This window comes from Impatiens glandulifera, chromosome 5 (assembly GCF_907164915.1).
Source record: "Impatiens glandulifera chromosome 5, dImpGla2.1, whole genome shotgun sequence".
Taxonomy (NCBI): domain Eukaryota; kingdom Viridiplantae; phylum Streptophyta; class Magnoliopsida; order Ericales; family Balsaminaceae; genus Impatiens; species Impatiens glandulifera.
In genome coordinates, this window is record NC_061866.1 from 18,429,102 (window position 1) to 18,452,614 (window position 23,513).

A 23,513-nucleotide genomic window follows, 5' to 3' on the forward strand; every position below is an offset into this window, starting at 1 on the left:
AAGACCAGACCTGGCTGTTTCTGTCTTCTGTGGTTTTCAAGAATTTTACTTTTGCTTGGTCAAATGACACACTGTTAGTTGATAAAATAACCAAGAGGATTTATATTTTTTTTTGCTTCATCTGGGTGTTGCGCCTTGGGAGGACATTTATTTTCTTTTGTTGTTGTTCATGCTCTGTTTTAAGTATGTTATGTGGGTTTTCATTTCCTTTGTTTAAAACAGATTAGGTGCCCCCACTACTAATATATTGAAAATTGTCAAAATAATAATTTTTTATAACTCTAATGAAATATTTAGTTAGGATCCGATTTTAATTTGGTGAATAGATAAAGTAAAATCAATGAAAACAATATAAATAATATTAGCTTTAGTATTATATTGTTTTTATTTCTATTTTTTACATCTTTTTATTAAATTATTTGTTAATTTCTAATTTCATTAAAATAAATGATCTACTGTAATATTATATACAAATGTCAAGAATTAAAAAAATTATTGTTTTAAATGGGAGAATTTAATCAAATAACCTTTATAATAGGGTTATTATTAAAAGTAGTAAAATTCTTGTGCGATGCATACAATAAAATTTAAATAAAATAATAATAATAATATAATATGTATCATCACGAATAATAATTTAAATAAAATAATAATAATAATATAATATGTATTCAATGTTTAAAATTTTTAATAAATCATAAATAATATATATTACAATAAAAAATAAAATGCTCTCATTTTACATTCCATTCATTTCGGTAAAACAACTTATTTTCTCACATATCTCATCATATATTTTTTTCGAATGGACCTCTCATCTTGTGACCTTACACTTTCACTTGGTCAATCAAATATTTGATTCATATTTTCTAATATTTAACATCGTGACCTTAAACTTGGACAATCAAATATATAATTCTTATTTTTTAACCACTTTCAAGTGATACAAGACTATTATCCCATCGGTAAACCACATCTCAATCACTACATATATATATATATATCTTAGATTAGTTACTTAAAAAGTTAAACTTATATTGTTAAAATGCCCGCGTTCATTTATTTGGTGTTGAATTAAAATATAAAATGTTATTAGCCTAGTTGGTTAAAGTGTTGTATTTGTTTTGTTAGGTTGCAAGTTCAAAACAATACATATAGCTTTTTAATTTTATTTTTAACCGTTTTAAGTTTATAGGTGGTCAACCACAATCCGACTCAAGTATTTTACCTCTCACTATATATCTAATTAACCAAATCTCTCGACCCGGTAATCCGGACACTTTAAAAATTAAGCAACATTATATATATAATATATATAGATAGATAACAAGCCCAATTATTTTTTTGCAAAATGAACCTTTTGTCCTTGGTAAAAGATCAAATTACCCCTCCGTCTTCTTCTTTTTCTTCTTCTATGTCTACTCTCTCTTCTCTCCCTCAACCGCAATGAGTCGTCTCTGCTATTCCCCGAATATCCCAAGCAAAACAATGTTGGATGTCTGCTTCCCCTCCCGATGTTTGATATCCTCCCATGACGACTATAGTATCTACGTCGAACTATAGCCCCAACGACTCCATCAAGCTAGATTTTCAACAAACGTCGATGGTAAGTTTGATATTAATTGGTTATAGTTGAAAACACTTGTTATTAATCAATTGAGATCGTAAGTGCATCTTGCCCACCGACGCAAACTACACTTCATGCCAACGATTTGCCCATCAATGACTTCAGGGACCAAAGTATCCATTCTCTAGCCTTCTTCTTAACTATTACTACACATGTAAGTTCGTTTTAATTCTCTCATGTTTCTTAAATTGATGTAGTTGTTCTTTTCACATGGGTAAGTTTTATATTTATATTAGATAACCAAGGAATTCATATGATTATTTGAAGGAAGAAGAACATCTAAATAGTTTATTAACTCGTGTATGGCAGGAATTCCGATTGATCGATAAGGGAGAATTTGCACCTCTATATGAACTGGTTGAATCCATCTTGCAGCTATAAAGGAGAGTATTTATGAAACTTTTTGGAAAAGACTCTTCTAGTTCTCTTAGTTCTCCTTGGGGTTTTGGAATTCTTTGTTTCAGGATAAATTATAATCTAACTAGTTTGTGGTGTGATTAAAGTTAATTTAACAATGATATTCTTGATTAATAATTCTTTTACTTTCCCCTTTCATATCCATTACAAATTAAGGGTTCGTTTGATGTTAGTTAATTAGATAAATCTAAATAAAAAATCTCCAATAACTTGAGTCTAATAGGAAAAGGAATTTGGACATAAACTTTGTATTAATAAGGAAACCAATATGTTTTCTCTTACAATACAAATGAACCAAAAAGGAAAGAAGTTATAGATATAATAGATGAACAATTCTAAACAAATAGTTTGCATATGACTCTAACTTTCTTCTATAAAATAATACAATTCAAAGTAAAATATCATATATAAGTTTCTTTTATGTATTCATTGAATAAAATGCAAAAAGTGGAAACCATATTGAATTCCAGTATCAATCAATATATGGCTCAGTTCTCAACTTCTTCTATTTGTTTTGAATACTTTAGTGCTCGGTAGTTTGAATGACATCAGAGCTTTTGTATGGAGCTCGGGAGTCCATTGTTGGCAAGTCGAGAATCTGGGTAAGTAAAATCATGAAAAGATTACCAAAAAAATAAACCTTTCAATCAGCCCAATAGATGTTCAATCTAGAGAGAAGGACAACGCTTGCCTTCATGATTTTAGCTACAGAAACCATATTACATATCTGCATTCTAAAATTGTTTGGTTATCAGTTTTGGAGTAGACATTACAAAGAAAACGAATATAACAGTTTGACTTTAACAACAACAAAAATATTTACTTTTCCTGTCCTTTTTGGATGATTAAGTGCCTTGAGTGAAAATTCTCGCTGTTGGGTGTGGACCAAATACCTAAAAGCTAATGTCCATCTTGCCATTCTTGTACGTGCCAAGAATATTAAGCTTGACTTGCTTGCCTTTTGAACTCGAAAAGATAACCCCAAATTAACCTCTGAAAAATAACTCTGAAAGATAACTTATAATTAGTGTGTCAAGCTTAGAATTTGGACATCATTTATTCCATTCATCCATCATAACCCCAAGCCAAGTCCAGGAATCATGTCCCATACTTTTCATTTAAATATTCAACTGTTATTAATGTTTGAACTAGTTTTGTAATGAAGTAGAACATGCAGAGTTTAGTGAAATGTCTCGTGTTTTGTGATTTTATTTAAATGATTTAGCTCTTTTGATAACACGGAGATATATAGAAGCTCATACCAAGTGAGAACTTTGTAAGGATGAGTTGATTAACTTCCTGCAAAATAGAGAAGCACAAATTCTCATAAGAATTCTTTTAGACAAGTTTGGCGTTGTTACATAAAACTCTGAACACAAGTGTTTTTTCTCAACCTAAAACGCCTTTTCTACAACGCATTCATACATACCCTTGATGAAAATAGATAGATGATAAACCACAAAACTGGGAAAATTTGATGAAAATGACGGTGCAAGATGCAATTTGCTTCAGGAAAGATGCATTTACGTCGGGGCAAAAATGCAATTTGCGTACGGGTGCAAGATGCACTTTGCGATCCCAATTGATTAATAACAGTGTTTTTTAGCTATAACCAATCAATATCAAACTTACCCATTGACATTTGGTTAAAGATCTAGCTTGATGGAGTCTCGGGGGCTACAGTATCGGCGTAGATGCTACAGTCGTTGTCGGGGGGATAACAGACGTCGAGAGGGGAAGTAGAAGTAGATGCTCGGCGTTGCTTTGCTTGGAATTCGGGGATAGCAATAGACGAACTCGTTGCCTCGTTGCGGCTGAGGGAGAAAAAAGAGAGAAGAAGAGAGTGGAAGAGAGTCAATTTTACAAAAAAAATATTGGGCCCGTTATTTTTAATAATAACCCTATTATTAGGTTATTTGATCAAATTCCCCCTTTAAATGTTTATAAAATCAATGGTTGTGTAGTTTATTGTCATAAACTATTTTAAATAGACTAACAATTTGAAAGATTGATTAATATATTTAAGAGGTATATGTAATGTAAGATTGGGAGATTCTTAATTCCGGATTTTTGTGGCATGAAACGAATACATGTATAAAAAAATGAATTTTAGTTTGGGTAGATACTCGATTAACCGTTTAGTTAATAAATCGGGAGAATAATTTTCGTTGGGCATTTTCGGTAATTTATGAGTTGGTTCTTTCAACAGTTTAAAACATAGTTCTATAATGAGATGAAGAACGTGACTAGTTTTTTATTACCAATTATTTTGCATGAGATATAAACGAAGTTAGATTTTCGTCTAAAAAAAATTAATATGTGGATAGGCTTAGTAGCCTAACGTGTGAATTCTCATAAACAATTGAAGACATTGAACTTATCGACTTGTCTTTATATGTGAATGAAAAAGTTGCATTATAGTAAGTCATCATCTACATGGTTCAAACTACTTATAGGATTTTAAAACATCTTCGGAATATTTTATGGTTATTCAATGCATGTTTCGGTATTCGACTTAATCTTAATAAGTCAGACATCTTTTTTTTCAAATTATGTTTCGAGTAGAAGAATGATGAGGTTGGAAAATGTGTTGGAGTTCAGAATTGGCGGTCTTCTGTCAACATATCTTAGTATGTCATTATGTTCTAAATTACGATCCAAAGTCTCTTGAGACCTGATTATCACTAAAATGAAAGTAAACTATCTAGATAGAAAAAGTAAAATAAGTTTCGAAAGGGGGTCGACCATCCTCATTAAGAGTGTGTTGTCATCTATGTCAACATATATGATTCGTTATTCATTATCCCCAAGAGTGTGACGGTGAAAATGGAGAGAACAATGTGTAAATTTCTATGTGGATCTTCTAACTCATCGTTTTGTCATATAATTAGTTGGGATAAAATTAAATGTTTTAATGATTAAGAAGGTCTAGATATTCGAGATCTTATTTTTTTAATAAGGCTCTTCTATCAAAATGGTGTAATAGATTTGCAATGAAACCGAATAGTCTTTGGGCATCGATAATCAGATGTAAGTATGATAATAATTTGTCGGAATAGTTTACTAAAATATCTAATTATCTAGTTGGGGTGTAGTATTTGGAGAGAAATTTATTCTATGTGGAAAAAAATCGTGAGCAATCTAGATTCATTATGAGGAATGATTATTTGATTAGATTTTGAGACAACATTTGGTGTAGTGTCAAAAGTCTAGCAATGACGTATTCTGAGTTTGCTTCCATTTCTATATGTAGAAATGTCACAGTTAAGGACATGTTTAATCCTTGGTCTAGTGGTTTTGCTAGCCGAATTAAATATAGAAAGAGATTAACATTATGTAGACTTCGTCCCATAATAGAGTTTACTTTTGGTAGAACGCAAGCAAGTGTCAACATCTAAACAAGACGTTATGCGTTGACAATATATGAATAGTTTTCATGTGGGGGGCATTGCTACAAGTTGTTCTCTAAGATGATTTTATTATAATTTTTGTTAGGAAAAAACTTTGAGAGTCAAAGATTTTGTCCAAGATCTGTTTTTTGGATAAAAACGTTATTAATGGTGGAATTTTAAACGGATGATATGTGCATAAAAAATGGTGTATTATGGTTAGTCGTATGTGTCACGAATAGGCTGAAATCGACAACTAATTTACTTTTGCATTGTCGAAGGGTGACTAGTATTTAAAGTCTTTTGTGGGGTATTACTGTGATTAATTGAGTGATGTCCAAGTCTTTGAGTAGGTTGTTGAGAAGTTTTATATGATCGGGTGATATGACATACCTATATATTTGGGCTACCATCCCAATTATTTTTTGGTGGATTATCTAGTTGAAGAGAAATCGTCGAATTTTCAATAATCGTAGTCGCCGATGCGTATCATTTATAATAATATTATTATGACACTTTATAAGAGTTCGTTTAGGAAAACTAGTATAGTCTGTCCGAGAGTTAATCGTTATTCTCGAGCATTTATGAGCTCGATAACTTATTGAGTACCGTTTTTTCTTATTTTTTATTTTTTCATATCATGTTTTGTCGTTTTGCTTAAACAATTTTTATTTTTTAATATACATTGATTTTAAAATAAAATAAAATTAAGTCGTTATCGTATGTGTCACGAAGAGATAGAATCAGAGACTCACTTATTTGTGCATTGTCAAAGGTGACTAGTATCTGAAATATTTTGTGTACTATGATTGTGTTACATTAGGTGATGTCCGAGTTATTAGGTAATTGCTGAAAAAATTGGATTGATGTGACTTATATGAGAGACATACATATTTGGTTATTATCCCGATTAATTTATAATAAACCATTTAAATGGAGAAAATTGTTGAATCTTAGACTTGTAGTTATATGATGTGTATAATTTATAGCGTTATTATTATAACATTTTTAAGATTCGTTCCAAAAAGTCGTTATAGACGATAGAGAAACGTTCTTCTTGAGTATCTATGAACTCGATAATATATGTTTATATTTATTTTTAATTCATGTTTTTTAATTTTTTTTATTTTTTTTTATCTTATTTATTATTTTGTGTTCTTATTATTTTTAATATATATTTATATATATATATAAATAATTTTTAAAAAAATAATCTAAAATTTTATTCTTTCTAAAAAAAAAAAAAAAAAAAAAAAAATTGTGGTTTACCTACAATGTTAATAACGATATAATAATAATAATTGATGAAGGGACACGCATCTATAAACTCTGACGACAAGGACAGATGCCAATGCAATAATGCATTTGTTTAAGATCTAAAGTCACTGTACCTAACAATTTTATCTTTATAAACATTTTTAAGCCTATAAATTATATATATACAAGTTTACATACAAATATCCGTTAAATATAAAAACCCAAACTATAAAATTAAATAACATAAATTATTTCAATTCCATAATATTTAGTGACCCACAAATTAATATTTGATCCATATCATATTTGAAAAAATTATGACAGTATTTGATTAAACTAAAACTTAAGATCTCAATAGGATGAATTAAATATATGATGATAAAAAATTGAATCAACTAATAAGACATACTGAACTTTAATTACTAAATATTTGATTTTTTTTTATAATATTTTTAAATAATATCTGAAAAATATATTTTATATGAATTATATTAGTTAATAATATCATTATATTAATTTATATTATTTGATATATTAAATATTAAATAAAATAATTAAAATAAATATTCATATTTTTTAAACTTGTGTATTAAATTATTAATTTATAATTTATTAACTAATATATATAAATAAATAAATGAGAGACTCATTTTTTTAATTTTATAAATTGTTTAGACATATTTTTATTTTCTATATAATGTTTGAAATTAATCTCTTAATATTAAAAATATGATGAAATAGATTAAAGAGAAAAAATTGTTGTGTTTATATGTAGAAAAAAAACGAAAAAATAATAACTTTAAATATAACTATAATTTTAATAAATTTAAAAAGATAAAAAAAAGATAAAGTTTTTTTTAGAGTAGCAGGTTTGATTTTTTTATATTTAAAATAATTTTAATATTTTAATTTTATTTAATATACTTTCACTTAAATCTATAAAAGTAAGTAATTATAAATAAGCATTATCAAATACTTATATTAAACTAGGGAGACTAAAATACATCCGTAAGAATAAAAACAAAATAACAAAATTATTATAATCATATTCAAACAACTATAAAATATTTATCTTGCTAACTCATTTCTGCTATATTCATTATTATTCAACTATCTCCTCTTTGCTAATATTTATCAACTCATTTCCCTCAAAACAACAATCTTATTCTCTCTTTATAATTATTACAAATCTGCATTCGGTGAGATTCGATTTTTGCATGATAAACATTAACAATTACATCACTTAAAATTATTATTTTTTTTAATAATTTTATGTATAAATATATAATTGATATGACTAACAAATTATATATATGGAATGAATATAAAATAAATAAATTATATAAACAAATTTAATATATAAGGAATTAGACGAGCAGTCGAACTCGTGGAGTTAGACGTGCAGTCTAATAAATCTCGTAATTAGACGTGCAGTCTAACTCAGTGGAGTTAGACGTGCAGTCTAATGTATACGGAATTAGACGTGTAGTCTAACTCAGTTGAGTTAGACGTGCAGTCTAATGTATACGGAATTAGACGTGCAGTCTAACTCGTGGAGTTAGACGTGCAGTCTAATATATTTGAAATTAGACGTGCAGTCTAACTTAGCGGAGTTAGACGTGCAATCTAACTCCTTCAGACAAGTCTGAAGTTGAACTGTAATTAGACGTGCAGTCTAATAGAAAGAGAAAGTTAGACGTGTAGTCTAACTCCTTCAGACAAGTCTGAAGTAGAACCGGAATTAGACGTGCAGTCTAACTCAGTGGAGTTAGACGTGTAGTCTAATAGTTTGTGAATGATTAGACGTGAATTCTAATTAGTGAAAGTTAGACGTAAGTCTAACTCCTTCTGACAAGTCTGAAGTAGAACCGGAATTAGACGTGCAGTCTAATTCAGTGGAGTTAGACGTGCAGTCTAATGATTAGTGAAAGTTAGACGTGTAGTCTAACTTCTTCAGATTAGTCTGAAGTGATTGTAATTAGGCATAAGTCTAATCCCATTAGACCAGGCGGTCTAATGGATTCTGTTCTTGGACAGGGATGTTTGATTTCATTAGACAAGGTCGTCTAACTGAAATACGTCTAATGCTCAGCTTAAGCAGTATGCTTGAAGCTAGCACCCGCCTACCCACGTGCTATAGCTGTATTCTACTCCTACGATATAGTTATATGCAACAAACCAACGAATGCACGTAAAAGAATTTCCCTCATATTACTTGTTTTGTAGGTACATCCCTGATGGAATATTCGGTGCACTACCAGTTGTTGTACGTAGGGGTGTTCATCGGTTCGGTTTCGGGTTATTCGAGTTCTTCAATTCGGTTTCTTTGATTTTTTTTTGTCAATTTGAAAACCGAACCGAATTCGAATAAATTCTAATTAAACCGAATCGAATTCGAATTTTATATTCGGTTCGAACTTCGAATAATTCTTTTATTTTAAACTCAAAATAAAATGTATCAATCAAGAATTGAACCCGGGGTCTATACCAACCATAGTAGGGTACTATTCTACCACTAGACCACTAGTGTTTTTGTTTCTTTTATTATAAATCTTAATTCAAAATATTCTAGTTCGATTATTTTGAACTTATTCTTAAATTTGGAATAAATAATAAAAAATGAATTCGGTTTCGGTTTGGTTTTCGAATTGAAACACAAACTCGAAAATCAATTCGAAAACCGTATTTGAATTTGAATTGGTTTAAAATTCGATTCGAAAATCGAAAATAAAATTCGAATTCGATTTATTCGAATTCGGTCGAATATTCAGTTTAGAACAAATATTGAACACCCTAATTGAAGGGTACTATAGCTTGCCTTGGAGAGATCCTGCCTCATAAAATTTTCAAGTAATTGAATTGTTTCGCACCATATTAACAAAAATAAATATAAATAGCTCTTTAAATTTTAAAAATATAGACAAATATATCAATAATAGTTTTTTAAACTTGTTTATATATTTTCACAACAGTTTGGTCTTAATTTATTTTTTTTTTATTTTCTTTCATGTTATTTTTGTGCTAGTGTGCTTACAACACTTTATTTATATATATATATATATATATATATATATATATATATATATATATATATATATATATATATATATATTTTAATTATTCTTAATTACATATATTTCATTAAAACGTGTAGAATCTCAACCCATTATGATAATTCTAATGACAAGAATCGTGATTAGGAGAGACTAACTAAATGTTCGATTATCACTTAATACTTCTTAAATTAAAGTTGAAGATCATTATTTATAAGTCGGGTTAGATTATTAAACATAAAAAACAACAAAAAATTTTAAATGTGAAATCTCATAATCTCTTGAAAACAAAAGATCATAAAGTTGATTTCTTTAGATCAAAATAAAAAAAAGTATTAGTTAGTGACTTGAGAGAGATTTTGTGTTCTACCTACATTTGTACACAATGTTGACTAGCTCCAATCTTTGATTTGTCATAATTTACAATATAAATGTTAGATCTACTTTTTTTCTATTTATTTTTTTTTATAAAATCTGAAATAACTGAAAAGTAATTCAAATCTATATAAAAAATCACATATGTTATTATCAAGTATAAATAAAATTAGATGTAAAAAACAAAAACAAAACACTATAAAAATAATTTTTCTTTATCTGAAAACATACAACATTTAAAAGCTTACTTAACAGCTTATTCTTTTGCCACTTTTTCTTATTTGTTACACGTTCCTTTATTTTTTATTTTTTTAAAGTTACACAAAATAAGTCAGGTCCATTGTGCAAGATTTTAAAAAAGAGTAAATCAAATTCTTTTCAAATTGCCATTACAACAAGAAAGTTGAATCAAACTTAATATAAGTATGTTTCTAAGACTTGAATAAAATCAAATATATTGGCAAGTCAACTTAATACTTCTTAAATTAAAGTTGAAGATCATTATTTATAAGTCGGGTTAGATTATTAAACATAAAAAACAAAAAAAAATTTAAATGTGAAATCTCATAATTTCTTGAAAACAAAAGATCATAAAGCTGATTCATTTAGATCAAAATAAAAAAAGAAGTATTAGTTAGTGACTTGAGAGAGATTTTGTGTTTTACTTACATTTGTACACGATGTTGACTAGCTCCAATCTTTGATTTGTCATAATTTACAATATAAATGTTAGATCTAGTTTTTTTCTATTTTTTTTTTTATAAAATCTGAAATAACTGAAAAGTAATTCAAATCTATATAAAAAATCACATATGTTATTATCAAATATAAATAAAATTAGATGTAAAAAAAACAAAAACAAAACACTATAAAAATAATTTTTAAAACATACAACATTTAAGCTTACTTAACAACTTATTCTTTTGCCACTTTTCTTAATTTGTTACATTTCCCTTTTTCTTTTATTTTTTTAAAGTTACACAAAATAAGTCAGGTCCATTGTGCAAAATTTTAAAAAAGAGTAAATCAAATTCTTTTCAAATTGTCATTACAACATGAAAGTTGAATAAAACTTAATATAAGTATGTTTCTAAGACTTGAATAAAATCAAATATATTGGCAAGTCAACATTTTTCTTAATAAAAATAAAACTCACTCTTGGGTAATTAGATTTGTTTGTGATGGGTTTGCAAACAAACATATACAAAAATAAAACCGGTTATATTAAATTCAATATTCATAATTCACCCTATATCATACGAATCAATTAGATTTTCGTGTACTTATATTCTTTTCTACCAAATAAAAATTCAACAATAAATTTAGTAATATTTTTGAAGTTAATAATTAAATAATCTAATTTTATTATAATTTTTTATTTTCGAAGTTGGAATCTTTTCTTTTAATAAAACAAGTTAGGTTGGTTACCTTTAGATCAAAACGGATAAAGAATATCATTAAAGAGATGTTTTGTGGTCTACATAAATTAGCATACTCATTTCATGTTTCATTAAAAAAACAAGTTACATATAGCCTAGGTTCATTATTTAGTATATATATAAGGTGTTATATAAAAGAGAGGCATTGAAAAATCAAAACTACCCAACACCTTATTCTTACCATGGCCGAGAATCAAGCCATCATTAATGTCCTTCAAGCCGCAAACCCTCCGACCATTCCTCCTCCGGCAAACCCTTATGTTCCTCGTTCGACTACTGGTTCATTCTTCTTGGCGGTATTCCTGATCATCTTGTAAGTGGGTTACGAATTAAGACACTAGAAATTAGATGCGATCAAATTTATAAGTAATCTCATTATATTAATTTATATTATTTGATATATTAAATATTAAATAAAATAATTAAAATAAATATTCATACTATTTAAACTTGTATATTAAATTATTAATTTATAATTTATTAACTAATATATAAAAATAAATAAATGAGAGACTCATTTTTTTTAATTTTATAAATAGTTTAGACATATTTTTATTTTCTATATAATGTTTGAAATTAATCTCTTAATATTAAAATATGATGAAATAGATTAAAGAGAAAAAAATTGTTGTATTTATATGTAGAAAAAATGAAAAAATAATAACTTTAAATATAACTATAATTTTAATAAATTTAAAAAGATAAAAAAAATGTGAAGTTTTTTTTAGAGTAGCAGGTTTAATTTTTTTTATTTTTAAAATAATTTTAATATTTTAATTTTATTTAATATACTTTCACTTAAATTTATAAAAGTAAGTAATTATAAATAAGCATTATCAAATAGACTTATATTAAACTAGGGAGACTTAGGTATATCTGTACGAATAAAAACAAAATAACAAAATTATTATAATCATATTCAATCAACTATAAAATATTTCTCTTGCTAACTCATTTCCGTGGATCATCGTATTTATTATTATTCAACTATCTATCTCCTCTTTGCTGATCTTTATCAACTCATTTCCCTCAAAACAATAATCTTATTCTCTCTTTATAATTATTACAAATCTGCACCTGGTCAGTGAGATTCGATCTTTGCATGATGAACATTAACAATTACATCAATTAGGATTATTAATTTTTTAAAATAATTTTATGTATAAATATATAATTGATATGACTAACAAATTATATATATGGAATGAACATAAAATAAATAAATTATATAAACGAATTTAAAATATTATTAGTTTAGTTATTTAAGTGTTATATGGTTTATAAATTCTATATGATTATCAGTTTTGAAGTTGAAGTTAAAACATTAATTGTTATTAGTCTAAATTGTTAAAATGTTGATTGTGAAGCTGCAAGTTTAATTTTTTCAAGTTTATATCGGGTAAATTCACGACTCAATCCAAATATCTATTTACTTTCACATACATATTCAAATTAATTATAATTTTTTGACAATATAGACATTTAAAAAATATATATAATATTAAATTAAGAGATAAATCAATTTATAAATCAAAATAATTTAGAATTGCACTTGCATCTAATTATAATAAGAATAAATAAATAATGACAAGTTCAATTTACACTTTTTCAAATAATAACTTTAATGTAAGCTATTTATTTAATTAAAATATAATTGAGCTCTAGAGTGAATGAGTTTCATTTTTTTAACCTATATGAAATAAGTATGACCATTTGAACTAATAAAATATAAGATGCACAAATTGAGATAAAATTTTACTTAAGAGATTGTCTGAAGAGATTGTTTGGTTTGGACTTATTTTTATTATTTGTATTATAATATTATTTAGACAAATAATTTTAATTATTTCATTTCTTAACAGAATCAGCCATTTTTTGGATGTCTTTAATTATAGAGATAATTCATAAATATACCTTAAGATTTATTTGGATATTTTAATATATAGTAAGTTTTTATTTTATTTTTATGATTGGTAAATATTTAATTATTTATGAGTGAAAAAAATAAAATAGAAAGGACAGGTCACAGGAAGCTTGCTGGTTAGATTATATTATAATTCCTTTTTTTGAGTTTTTGTTTCAATTAATATAAATAATTAAAAAAAAAAGATGGGTTTTAATTTTTATTGTGTATTTATAGTATTTTGATTTCATATATGTTTTTTTGTCTCATTTTTGTGGTTTCTATTCCCTCTCTGGATCTGAGCTCTGTTCTGCGGCCCTTCTCTTTCTTTCTTTCTTCGCTTTGTTTTGTTTGGTGAATCTAAATGCGAATATCATTGTTGTCGTCATCTTCATCATCACTGCAATAATTATCATCATCATCATCATCCTCGACCGACGAACGAGAATAAAGGTTTCAATTATCAAGCTTTTGTACAAGTTTGTTCAAAATCCGTTCTTGTCAAACACAAACAGGTTTCCGATTTATTTTGTTTTCGTTTTCAATTTCCTGAAAGAAACCCATCTTCATATCCCTTGTTTGATGACATCTTTCATTCTTCTTTGTCAAGAAAGAAGGCTCATTTGATTGAAGCAGAGACACATAAGCTGGCTGCGGATTGTGAATGGACGTGAGGAATTGGGTAGAGGAGGTATTGATGTTTTAGAAGAAAATGCTGTTGTATTTGAAGCAGCCGAATCAATGATGTGTTTGTTGCTTATGAGCTGAGATAATAGAGGTTGGTTGTTGTTTCAATTGAATTGAATGAATGTGTGATTGGTTCCCGAGCCAGAGGGGCTCGGGATCTAGAACTTCACTGCAGAAAACGATGTCAGACAATGAAATGCCTTTGGAAGAGGAGACACCTGCTTCAACCGCACTCGCTCCTGAATCCCATGCCTGTATGCAAAAGTTCACGCTTTATGAGACACGATCGGTACACTCCCCGTTCTGTTTCTCAATCTTTTAAATTGCTATCTTCCTGGATGAAATGCTCAAGTCTTCTTTTTTTAATCTTAAATTGTATGTTTGATTGAATTTATATATATATGTTACATATGGGTTGTTTGATAGTTTTCTTATTGACCGTTATCACTGGTTGTTTAGTAGTATAAAAGTGAAGATGTTTTTGGAATTGCATTCACACAAGTTAATACTCTTTGAGTTCATGCTACAGAAGTTTTATATGATTGGAAGAGATAAGAGTAAAACATGGTGGAGAGTACTCAAGATTGACAGATCAGAGCCTTCGGTGCTAAACATCCGTGAAGATCTTACCACCTATTCAGGGAGGGAATGCTCTGACCTTTTAAGAAGAATACACGAGGGAAACAAGGTCACCGGCGGCCTAAAATTTGTCACTGCATGTTATGGAATTGTTGGTATGTGAATATTCTTCATTGCTTCAAGATCTTGCGAGAAAAAATAATATCTTATAGTAAACTCTACAGTATTAAAGTAAACTCTGTTAATACTCCCAAGATGTAGAAATTAAATCAAAAGGCACTTTGCTCAAACAGGAAGCTAACGACTTTCGCTATTACGACATTTTGGTGTTCATTTAGGTTTTATCAAGTTTCTTGGGCCTTACTATATGTTGCTTATCACAAGAAGAAGGCAGATTGGTGCAATATGTGGACATAACATATATGCTGTTTCGAAGAGTGAAATGATCCCCCTCGAGGATTATAATTTACATGGAAACACGGTTAATAATAAGAGTGAGAATAGGTATCTCCCTGCCAAATCCTTTTGTTATATATTCTTTCCCGTTCTAGTAGAAAAAATAACGATAAAGGAGCGTACTAACTTTTGTTTCGCTGATGTCATAATAGATACAAGAAGCTCCTATGCACGGTGGATCTTACAAAGGACTTTTTTTTCAGTTACTCATACCATGTCATGCACAGTCTTCAGAAGAACATGCGTAAAGATGAGACAAGACCTGTTCTATACGAATCCATGTTTGTTTGGAACGAGTATATGACGCGTGGAGTAAGGAATATTCTCCAGAATACTTTATGGACTGTTGCATTGGTGTATGGATTTTTCAGACAGGTACACTAAGGTTGAAATTGTTGTATTTATGATTTTTTTAAGCATTCCAGAACCAGTTAAGCATATTGGTTTATCTTCTGTCCAGACTACACTGTCTATAGCTGGGAGATACTTTAAGCTGACACTTGTTGCAAGACGCTCACGTCATTATGCTGGTACCAGGTCAGATTGTGGACATCTCTCTATTTCTTCTGTAAATAACATATATAGCTTAGTTTTCACATCCTCTTCAGGTTTTGCATTTAGTTTGTACTTTTCTGTAGACTTGGTTGAGCTGAGTGTTCAACTTTGGGCCAACTAGATGGAGAGAGGTTAACTCTTTATTCTTGGAAGTTTGTCATTGGTGGTTGGTTAGGTTTCTATGTGTAGTTGTAGGTAGGATTGATATGCTGAAGAGTTCAAAGGCATGACATCATATTTGAGGATATAATACCATCACAATGAACTAGAGTGGAAAAATATGTGACTTCACATTCTATGCATATGTTATATCTCTGATCTTGGATTCTTTTACAAGAGAAAGCAAGAAAATAAAAAAGTTTTGCTCGGTGCAGGAAATTTGCGTGTAGTGCAGCAAACCACCATTAATGTAGCCTCTTCTTAGTTTTTTACCAAGAAATACATGAATTTTTGCCTGAGTTACTGATTCTTTGCTAGTAGTTTCTTATGACCTATTGATGGTTTCCTGTAACAGCATGTCAGAGAAACATGATGAAATACAGTTACCAATTTCTCCATTATGAAGAAAAGAATAAATTTGTTATAAACTTAATGTACTACAATTTACGACTCTTTTTTAGTTAATTACTTTGATGTATTTTGTTTGTAAGAATTTTACTACGGTTAATCAGGCTCAACCCCTCACTTCATGTTGCATCAATCATCCAGATATTTGAAGCGAGGTGTGAACGATAAGGGCAGAGTAGCTAATGATGTCGAAGCAGAGCAGATTGTATTTGAGGATGTTCCAGAAGGGTGTCCCACACAGCTTAGCTCCATTGTTCAAAACCGTGGCTCAATTCCACTCTTCTGGTCACAAGAAACTTCACGCCTGAATATTAAGCCTGATATCATATGTATGTCTTCTCCTGTGATTTTTAGTAATTTTTTGCATGTTCTGATTCATTTCTTTTGCAGTATCGCAGAAGGATAGAACTTATGAGGCCACCCGGCTCCATTTTGAAAATCTTGCCTTGAGATATGGAAAGCCTATAATCATTTTAAATTTGATCAAGGTAGTACTTTTACTGCTGAAAATATCAAAGGCAACCACATATTAATTTCCGTTTTTAATGATCTAAAACTGTTGAAAATACTTGGGACTGACATCATGTACTTAATTGGTCTAACTTTATTCAGACTAATGAAAGGAAGCCTCGAGAGTCTATCCTCCGTGCAGAGTTTGCCAACGCGATTGAATATATTAATAAAGATCTACCAGAGGAAGAACGACTTAAGTTTTTACACTGGGATCTACACAAACATATACGGAGGTGCCATTCATGTCACTATTAGATTGTAGTGTCTTTCTTGACAGCTTTTTTGTTATCTTACCTATCTGATGTTTGTGGTGGAAACACTTCTGTTTCTTACTTTTGCAACTTCTCCAGCAAAGCTGCAAATGTTCTATTGCTGCTGGGAAAGGTGGCAGTATATGCATTGTCATTAACAGGCTTCTTCTATTGTCATGTAACTCCAGACTTGACTGCTGATGGGTGCCTACAGTTTCCTTATTTTAAGTAAGTTTTCATTGGAACAATTCCAATCGAACAACACTTTAGTCTATTGGTAAATAAGAGTGTATTACCTGAAACATGTTCTATGCCACAGGCAGATGAGTTTTGTCTTATTGACTCACATAATAACCATGGAAAACATAATTGTTTCTTGGAGGTACTTTAATTAATCCAAGACTAGCTTGTCAGCTTCAAGTGAAATGCACCATCAATTTCAACATTTTTTGTGGATATTTTCCACTTGTGGCTTGTTCCATGGCAATTTGCCCACTAGATACAGATGATACTAGTAAACTTCATCATTTAAATAACTTATGTTTCTTGTCTCTGTTCCTGGTTGAAACTTTTATATATCATATTGCTGGTTAATTATATTTGGATTTATTGCCATTAAATTCAATGGATGAGATCTTAGCCTATAGTTGTTCATGACATTGAATTTTACTTGATGTAGGGATGACAATGCTGGTGACCAGTCTACCCCTACAGGTTGCAGTTCCAGCATCGACAAAAATGGAAATGACGATAATGCTGAGATGTTGGAGACAGAAATTCATGATGAACATAGCCTAGTCAATGAAAAACATCCTGTCAAGCTGCCCATGTTTCAGAACGGGGTTCTCAGGACCAATTGCATTGACTGCTTGGACAGGACCAATGTTGCACAGTATGCATATGGATTGGCAGCACTTGGGAAACAGCTTCAAGTTCTTGGGATTACAGATGCGGCAAAGATAGATCTTGATGAACCAGTCGCTAATGAGCTAATGAGGTTCTACGAGAGGATGGGTGATACACTAGCACACCAGTATGGGGGCTCAGCTGCACACAACAAGGTAAACTATTGCGCCTATAGCTTCTTGGTCTTTTGGAAGTGTGTAAACCTGTCTGTCTATACTGTAATTCTCTCTATCTTACCTCCTTATCTCTGCTTTAATGATACACCAGAAAGAGTTCTATCTTGCTGTCACTATACTCTTAAACAAATTGTGGTATCCTTTAAAGCAGTGCTGGTGATCATCATTTCAGAAGTCCTTTAGACAAAGTCTATAGCCAAAACATTAGCTTGTGAGCCAAAAGTACGAAAAAATTCATAATACTTTTCATTTTCCTATCAGATCCTATATTTATAAGTTGTAATTGGGCCAAAAAAGTTATAATTAAAAGATGCTAGAATCCTTTCCTGCAATATATTCATTATTAATTAAACTATGTCCTAGGATGCGTTGTTTGTACATACGGCTAAGCATCTTCAACGAGATTGTTGCCTTGCTTTGTAGTGTTCATACATGATAGTATCATAGTAATAAGTTGATCACTTGAATAAAATAATTTGAGAGTTTGACACTTGCAGAAGGCCCCTTTTGTTCCAGATTTGATAGTAGTTACCTGTACCAATAAATTTGCTGCCATTTTTTTTTGAATATTTGATGAACATATTGAAGGCTTCTATGAGTAGGTATTCTCTGAGAGAAGGGGTCAATGGAAAGCTGCAATTCAATCCCAAGAATTTTTTAGAACTCTCCAGAGATACTATAGCAACGCATACATGGATGCAGAGAAACAAAATGCAATTAACATGTAAGTCAACTTTCTCTGGTTCCATTACAAGGCCCTGTAGTTTTAAACATTTTTTTTATTCATACTCCCTATAAAGTGAGCTTTTGCAAAGTTGGTCATACATTAGTGGGGTGCTCTCTCCTAGAACTTTCTTTCTTCTCATTTTTTCCTGGCTATAATGCTGTTTAAGTTTCTACTTTAATTAATCTGTGACTTACTTGCAGATTTTTGGGTTATTTTGAGCCAGAAGAGGGTAAACCTGACTTATGGGAACTGGAATCTGAACAGCACTATAAAATGCAGAGGAATGGGCAAGCCACAAAGGAAGAGAAAGGAGGGTAAATTAAACAACTTAAATGTACTGTTATTAGGAAGTGTAGTAAGTGAACTATGCTTAAGATCCTTTTGCTGAGCCTCAGTCTTAGGAGATTTACAATGACATTTTTTGGGGTACACAAATCAGTTTCTTTTTCATTTCTTTGGTTGATTTGCAACTTTTTCACTGTTCTCACTAATATTCCGATTCTAGCTAGGGGTGGTATTAGGATATGATAATCTACTTGTTATTATCAGATATTTTCCCTCAGCTCCTCTATTTTGATGTCTAGTTATACTCTTAACTAGGTTTTGTAACATTTGGTTTCCGGAAGTATTAGCTCATTCTGGATTATTTTTACATTTTAGTTTTTCCCTTTTTTTCTGAAGCATCTGGGAGAATTCTGAATGGGTTATTGTTCTCTTCCATTTTCCAGGCTGTTCTTTAAACGTTCCTTTTCTGATGGTAATATTCTCCGTGAAAGCAGCTCACCCATATCAAGCACGAGCATCAAACATGATCTTTCTATCCCTTCATTTCCAGTCACTGAATCCCCAGAGAGAAGTGTTTTTTCTGAATCAAGTCCTGAAATATCTGCTTGTGAAAATGAAGAGACATTTTCAAGGTTAGCTTATGTAAATTCAGATTGATCCATGGTCCTTTTCTTTTATGGCATCCCCTCTTTATATTCATAATCTCTTTCTTATTTTTGTGTTATAACCATACAAGAGATTCTTTAGATTAATCATCACGACCCACCCACACGGAATGCTTATTTATTTGCAGCACCTAAATATATATACTAGTTAATAAAACGAAAAAAAATTGTGATATTTGAAGAAAAAATGTGGAAGTTGATTAATGGAGATACATATATGGTTTAGGTATACTTCTTCGTCAATGCCACGGAGACAAATTTTTCAGGACATCCCAACAGTAGGAGCCGCCCCCCTTGAGAATAGTCAAGCTGCTGATATGGTTGATTCGGCGTCCAACTTCCTTGATGTAGACTGGATGTCATCCTCTTGCGATGATGAGTTATTTGAAAGGTACGGTATTTGACTGCATGGAATTTGATCGAAATCATGTTGTAAGCTTAGTTCAGGAAATCTGAAAGTGACGAGGACAGATTATCTGCTTGTTAGTTGAGTTGATTTGAAGAGAAAGTGGGTGTCTTTTCTTTCAGGTCTAGTACTTTAACTTCGCCGTGTGGTGGAGCATCGTCGGAGAATGTGATAAATGGAGAGTCAACATTAATATCATCATCCTCAGCCAGCGAGTATGGTTCAAGCTCCTGCAAGGTGAGTGTTTTCCTAGGTAGAATAGTTAAAATATTATATGTATGCAATCAATCAGTTCATTTTTGCTTTGTTTCTTGTGAGTAGGGAACTGAAAATGCAGCAACTGATCAGCCACCCTATGAAGAAGAAGCTGGTGATGAATTTTCAGACAGTTTTGTGCGCTGGGTCACGTCTGGAGAAGCACTTTGCCATTAGATTATAATTTGAAAAGCAATTAAAACTTGGATGTTGTTAGTCACTCATATTCTTCCAACTTGGATCAGCCATGCATATGCTTGAACTTGAAGGGTGGTGGTTCGATGAATGCATCTTTCCGCCTTCGTTTTAGACACACACACAAACACACACACACGGCCAGGGAGAGAATTAGAGCGTTTACATGGGTGCTGAAAGAAGTTAAGGGGGCGAGGGAGGGGGTAAATAGACAAGAGAGTTTTTCTTCTTTACAATATTCTTGTTAATTTTTAGGAAGGGACTTACTGCTTGCTGTAAATATATATATATATTTCTTCATCTTATCTATCTATCTACCTATAATATATATATAAATATGTATAATACAACTCTGATGGTTACACTTTTAATTTAGTTAATTAATTCTTTGTATTCAAATGACATTTCATTCAATGTTTCATTCAATGATGAGGTAATGCATCTGTTTAATTAATTAACTAATTTCATTCATGAGATTGTGTTTTGTCATAAACAAAAGTTATTGCATTTGTTGTTGTACATACTTGGTAAAATTGTTATTAATTCATTTATTAATATAAGTACTAATTTATTTTTTAATATTTTAGTTGAAATGGGTGTCATGTAGGGTGAGGGTTATATATATATATATATATATATATATATATATATATATATATATATATATATAAGAGCATCCCATCCTTGTACCCATACATAGGTACAAATATGTGCCACATCACAAATAAATTATACCTCTCAATTTATACCTCTATTCCCCAACCATCTCAAGTACAATTGTATTCCTACCATCCACATCATTTAATTCATACAATATTTTTTAATTCAATAATTCAAGTAATCTTGTTTTATTTTTTATTATATTAATTTGTTTTAAATTAATAAAACTAATATTTATAAATTATATTAAAAAATTTAAAAAAATCTATAATTTTTAAAAATAATTTAGGAAATTATCATCACAATAATACTTGAAAAAAAATAGACTACTAAATCATATGTATAAAAAAAATAATATAACGGTCATATTTTGAAAAAACGGTCATATTTTAAAAAACGGTCAATTTTTTAAATAAAAAATTAAATAAAACGGTTTATTTTTTAAAATTTTTAAATGTTTATTTTTTTTTTCATAAAAAAGTGGGGGTGGAGACCACTTTTTTTTGACTTTTTCTCATTTGTACCGGTAGCAAAACTTTGCTACTCAATTTTCTCTCTCCTGATTTGTACCCATCTCCCCATTAGTGTACCCATGTACAAATTTTGTCCACGTCAGATTTGTACCTACCGATGGGATGCTCTAATGAGGTGGAAAAATGAGAGAAGAAATAATATGACATCATCTCAATTGTTGGAAAAAGTAAAAAGTGTGAGTGAAAATAAATAAACTGTCCTGGGTAGTTTCAAACAAATCCAATGTCGAGCCTTCCCTGACCAGGATCGTTCCCACACCTATAGCGTTCGTGATCGACCTCCTCAACTGTGTATCGATCGAAAGGCAGGGCGACCCCAAACCTTTGGAGTGGTTACGTTCAGTATATCCCCTATTTTATTTTTATAACCAATCAGATTATGGGACGTCATTCTCTCTCTTTTGATAATCATTTCTTATATTAATATATATATATATATATATAAATAAAAAGAAACAACAAGCCGAAAGTTAGCCAGTTAGCTATGGAAAATGACATGAATAGTTGACTATATGTATATGTAGTGCTATCCCCTTTCTTTAAAAAGAAACTTATATATATTTTGAAGCATAGTTCCTTTCCTTTAATAGAAAGGTTATTATTAATTTGCATGTGACCCTAAATTGAATTATTAGGAGGAGATGGATCGAGCACAACAGCAGGCTCCAACCAAGTGTACGAGTCCATTGAAATTGAAACTTTTATATAATTAACCTAACTAGCTAGCTAGCCAACTACATATTAATAATTTGGTCATTAATTGTCACATCATATTTTATAAAGAAATATCCCAACTTACCTAAAGTATTTTGTCTTTACAACCCCAATTATTCTTTTTTAATATTAAGAGTATATATATTTATGTTCTCATGTGTCTACCTACGTGATATGTTTAAATAAAAAATGAAAAAAATAATGTAAATATGTTAGAAACATATAAGGAGAAAATTTATTAAATAAGTTAAGTTATAAAAGTAATTTAAAAAAATTAAAATATCACGAGTTTAACTCTCTTTTAAGAACATTTTAAATTAAAGTAATAACTTTGAAAAATTATACTACATTAAATAAATAAATAAAAATATTTTGAAATTTTTAAATAGTAACAAAGAAAAACCAATTAAGTAAGATTTCATCTTATTGTACTTAAATAATTTGAATATATTAAATGATGTCAATAATATTTAGATCTATATATATAAAAGAGATGAGTAGAGATAAAGAAGAAAATTTGGTGTCATGAATACGTGATTGAACTTAAATATAATAGAAGAGAAATTTAATGTTTTAAAGTTCAATCACGTGTTCCACATCATTTCGACACTTATATTATATATGTGATAAATGTTTATATATATAAAAGATTTATATTATAAACCAAGTTTGATTCAGCTTATATTCAGTTTATTTGGTAGTGTAGTTAGGTAAAAGAAATTTGTATTTAAACACAAAATGTATTTATTATAATTTACTTTAATTTATCACGCAAAATTATTATAACAAATTATAATGATACGTTCGGATTAAATGTGGAAACAAACATGCCGTAACTATGCATATCTTATCTCCTCCTTAATTTCAACAAGTTATGATGATGTATTTATCATTGCATCTATATGTTTGTTAAGTGGAGACCT

General features: G+C 29.7%; 1 protein-coding gene across 1 annotated transcript; it reads left to right on the plus strand.

The window, feature by feature from the left end:
• The first annotated feature begins 13,742 nt into the window (after window positions 1-13,742).
• LOC124938064 (phosphoinositide phosphatase SAC3-like) lies at window positions 13,743-21,082 on the plus strand. Its single transcript, XM_047478434.1, has 17 exons — window positions 13,743-13,975; window positions 14,071-14,436; window positions 14,677-14,881; window positions 15,065-15,230; window positions 15,335-15,557; window positions 15,643-15,719; window positions 16,446-16,633; window positions 16,695-16,792; window positions 16,917-17,050; window positions 17,168-17,296; window positions 17,748-18,129; window positions 18,753-18,874; window positions 19,078-19,191; window positions 19,606-19,794; window positions 20,054-20,218; window positions 20,356-20,470; window positions 20,555-21,082. Exons 2-17 carry the CDS (start codon window positions 14,269-14,271, stop codon window positions 20,663-20,665), a joined length of 2,586 nt encoding a protein of 861 aa, XP_047334390.1. The 5' UTR covers window positions 13,743-13,975; window positions 14,071-14,268; the 3' UTR covers window positions 20,666-21,082.
• Window positions 21,083-23,513: the final 2,431 nt, after the last annotated feature.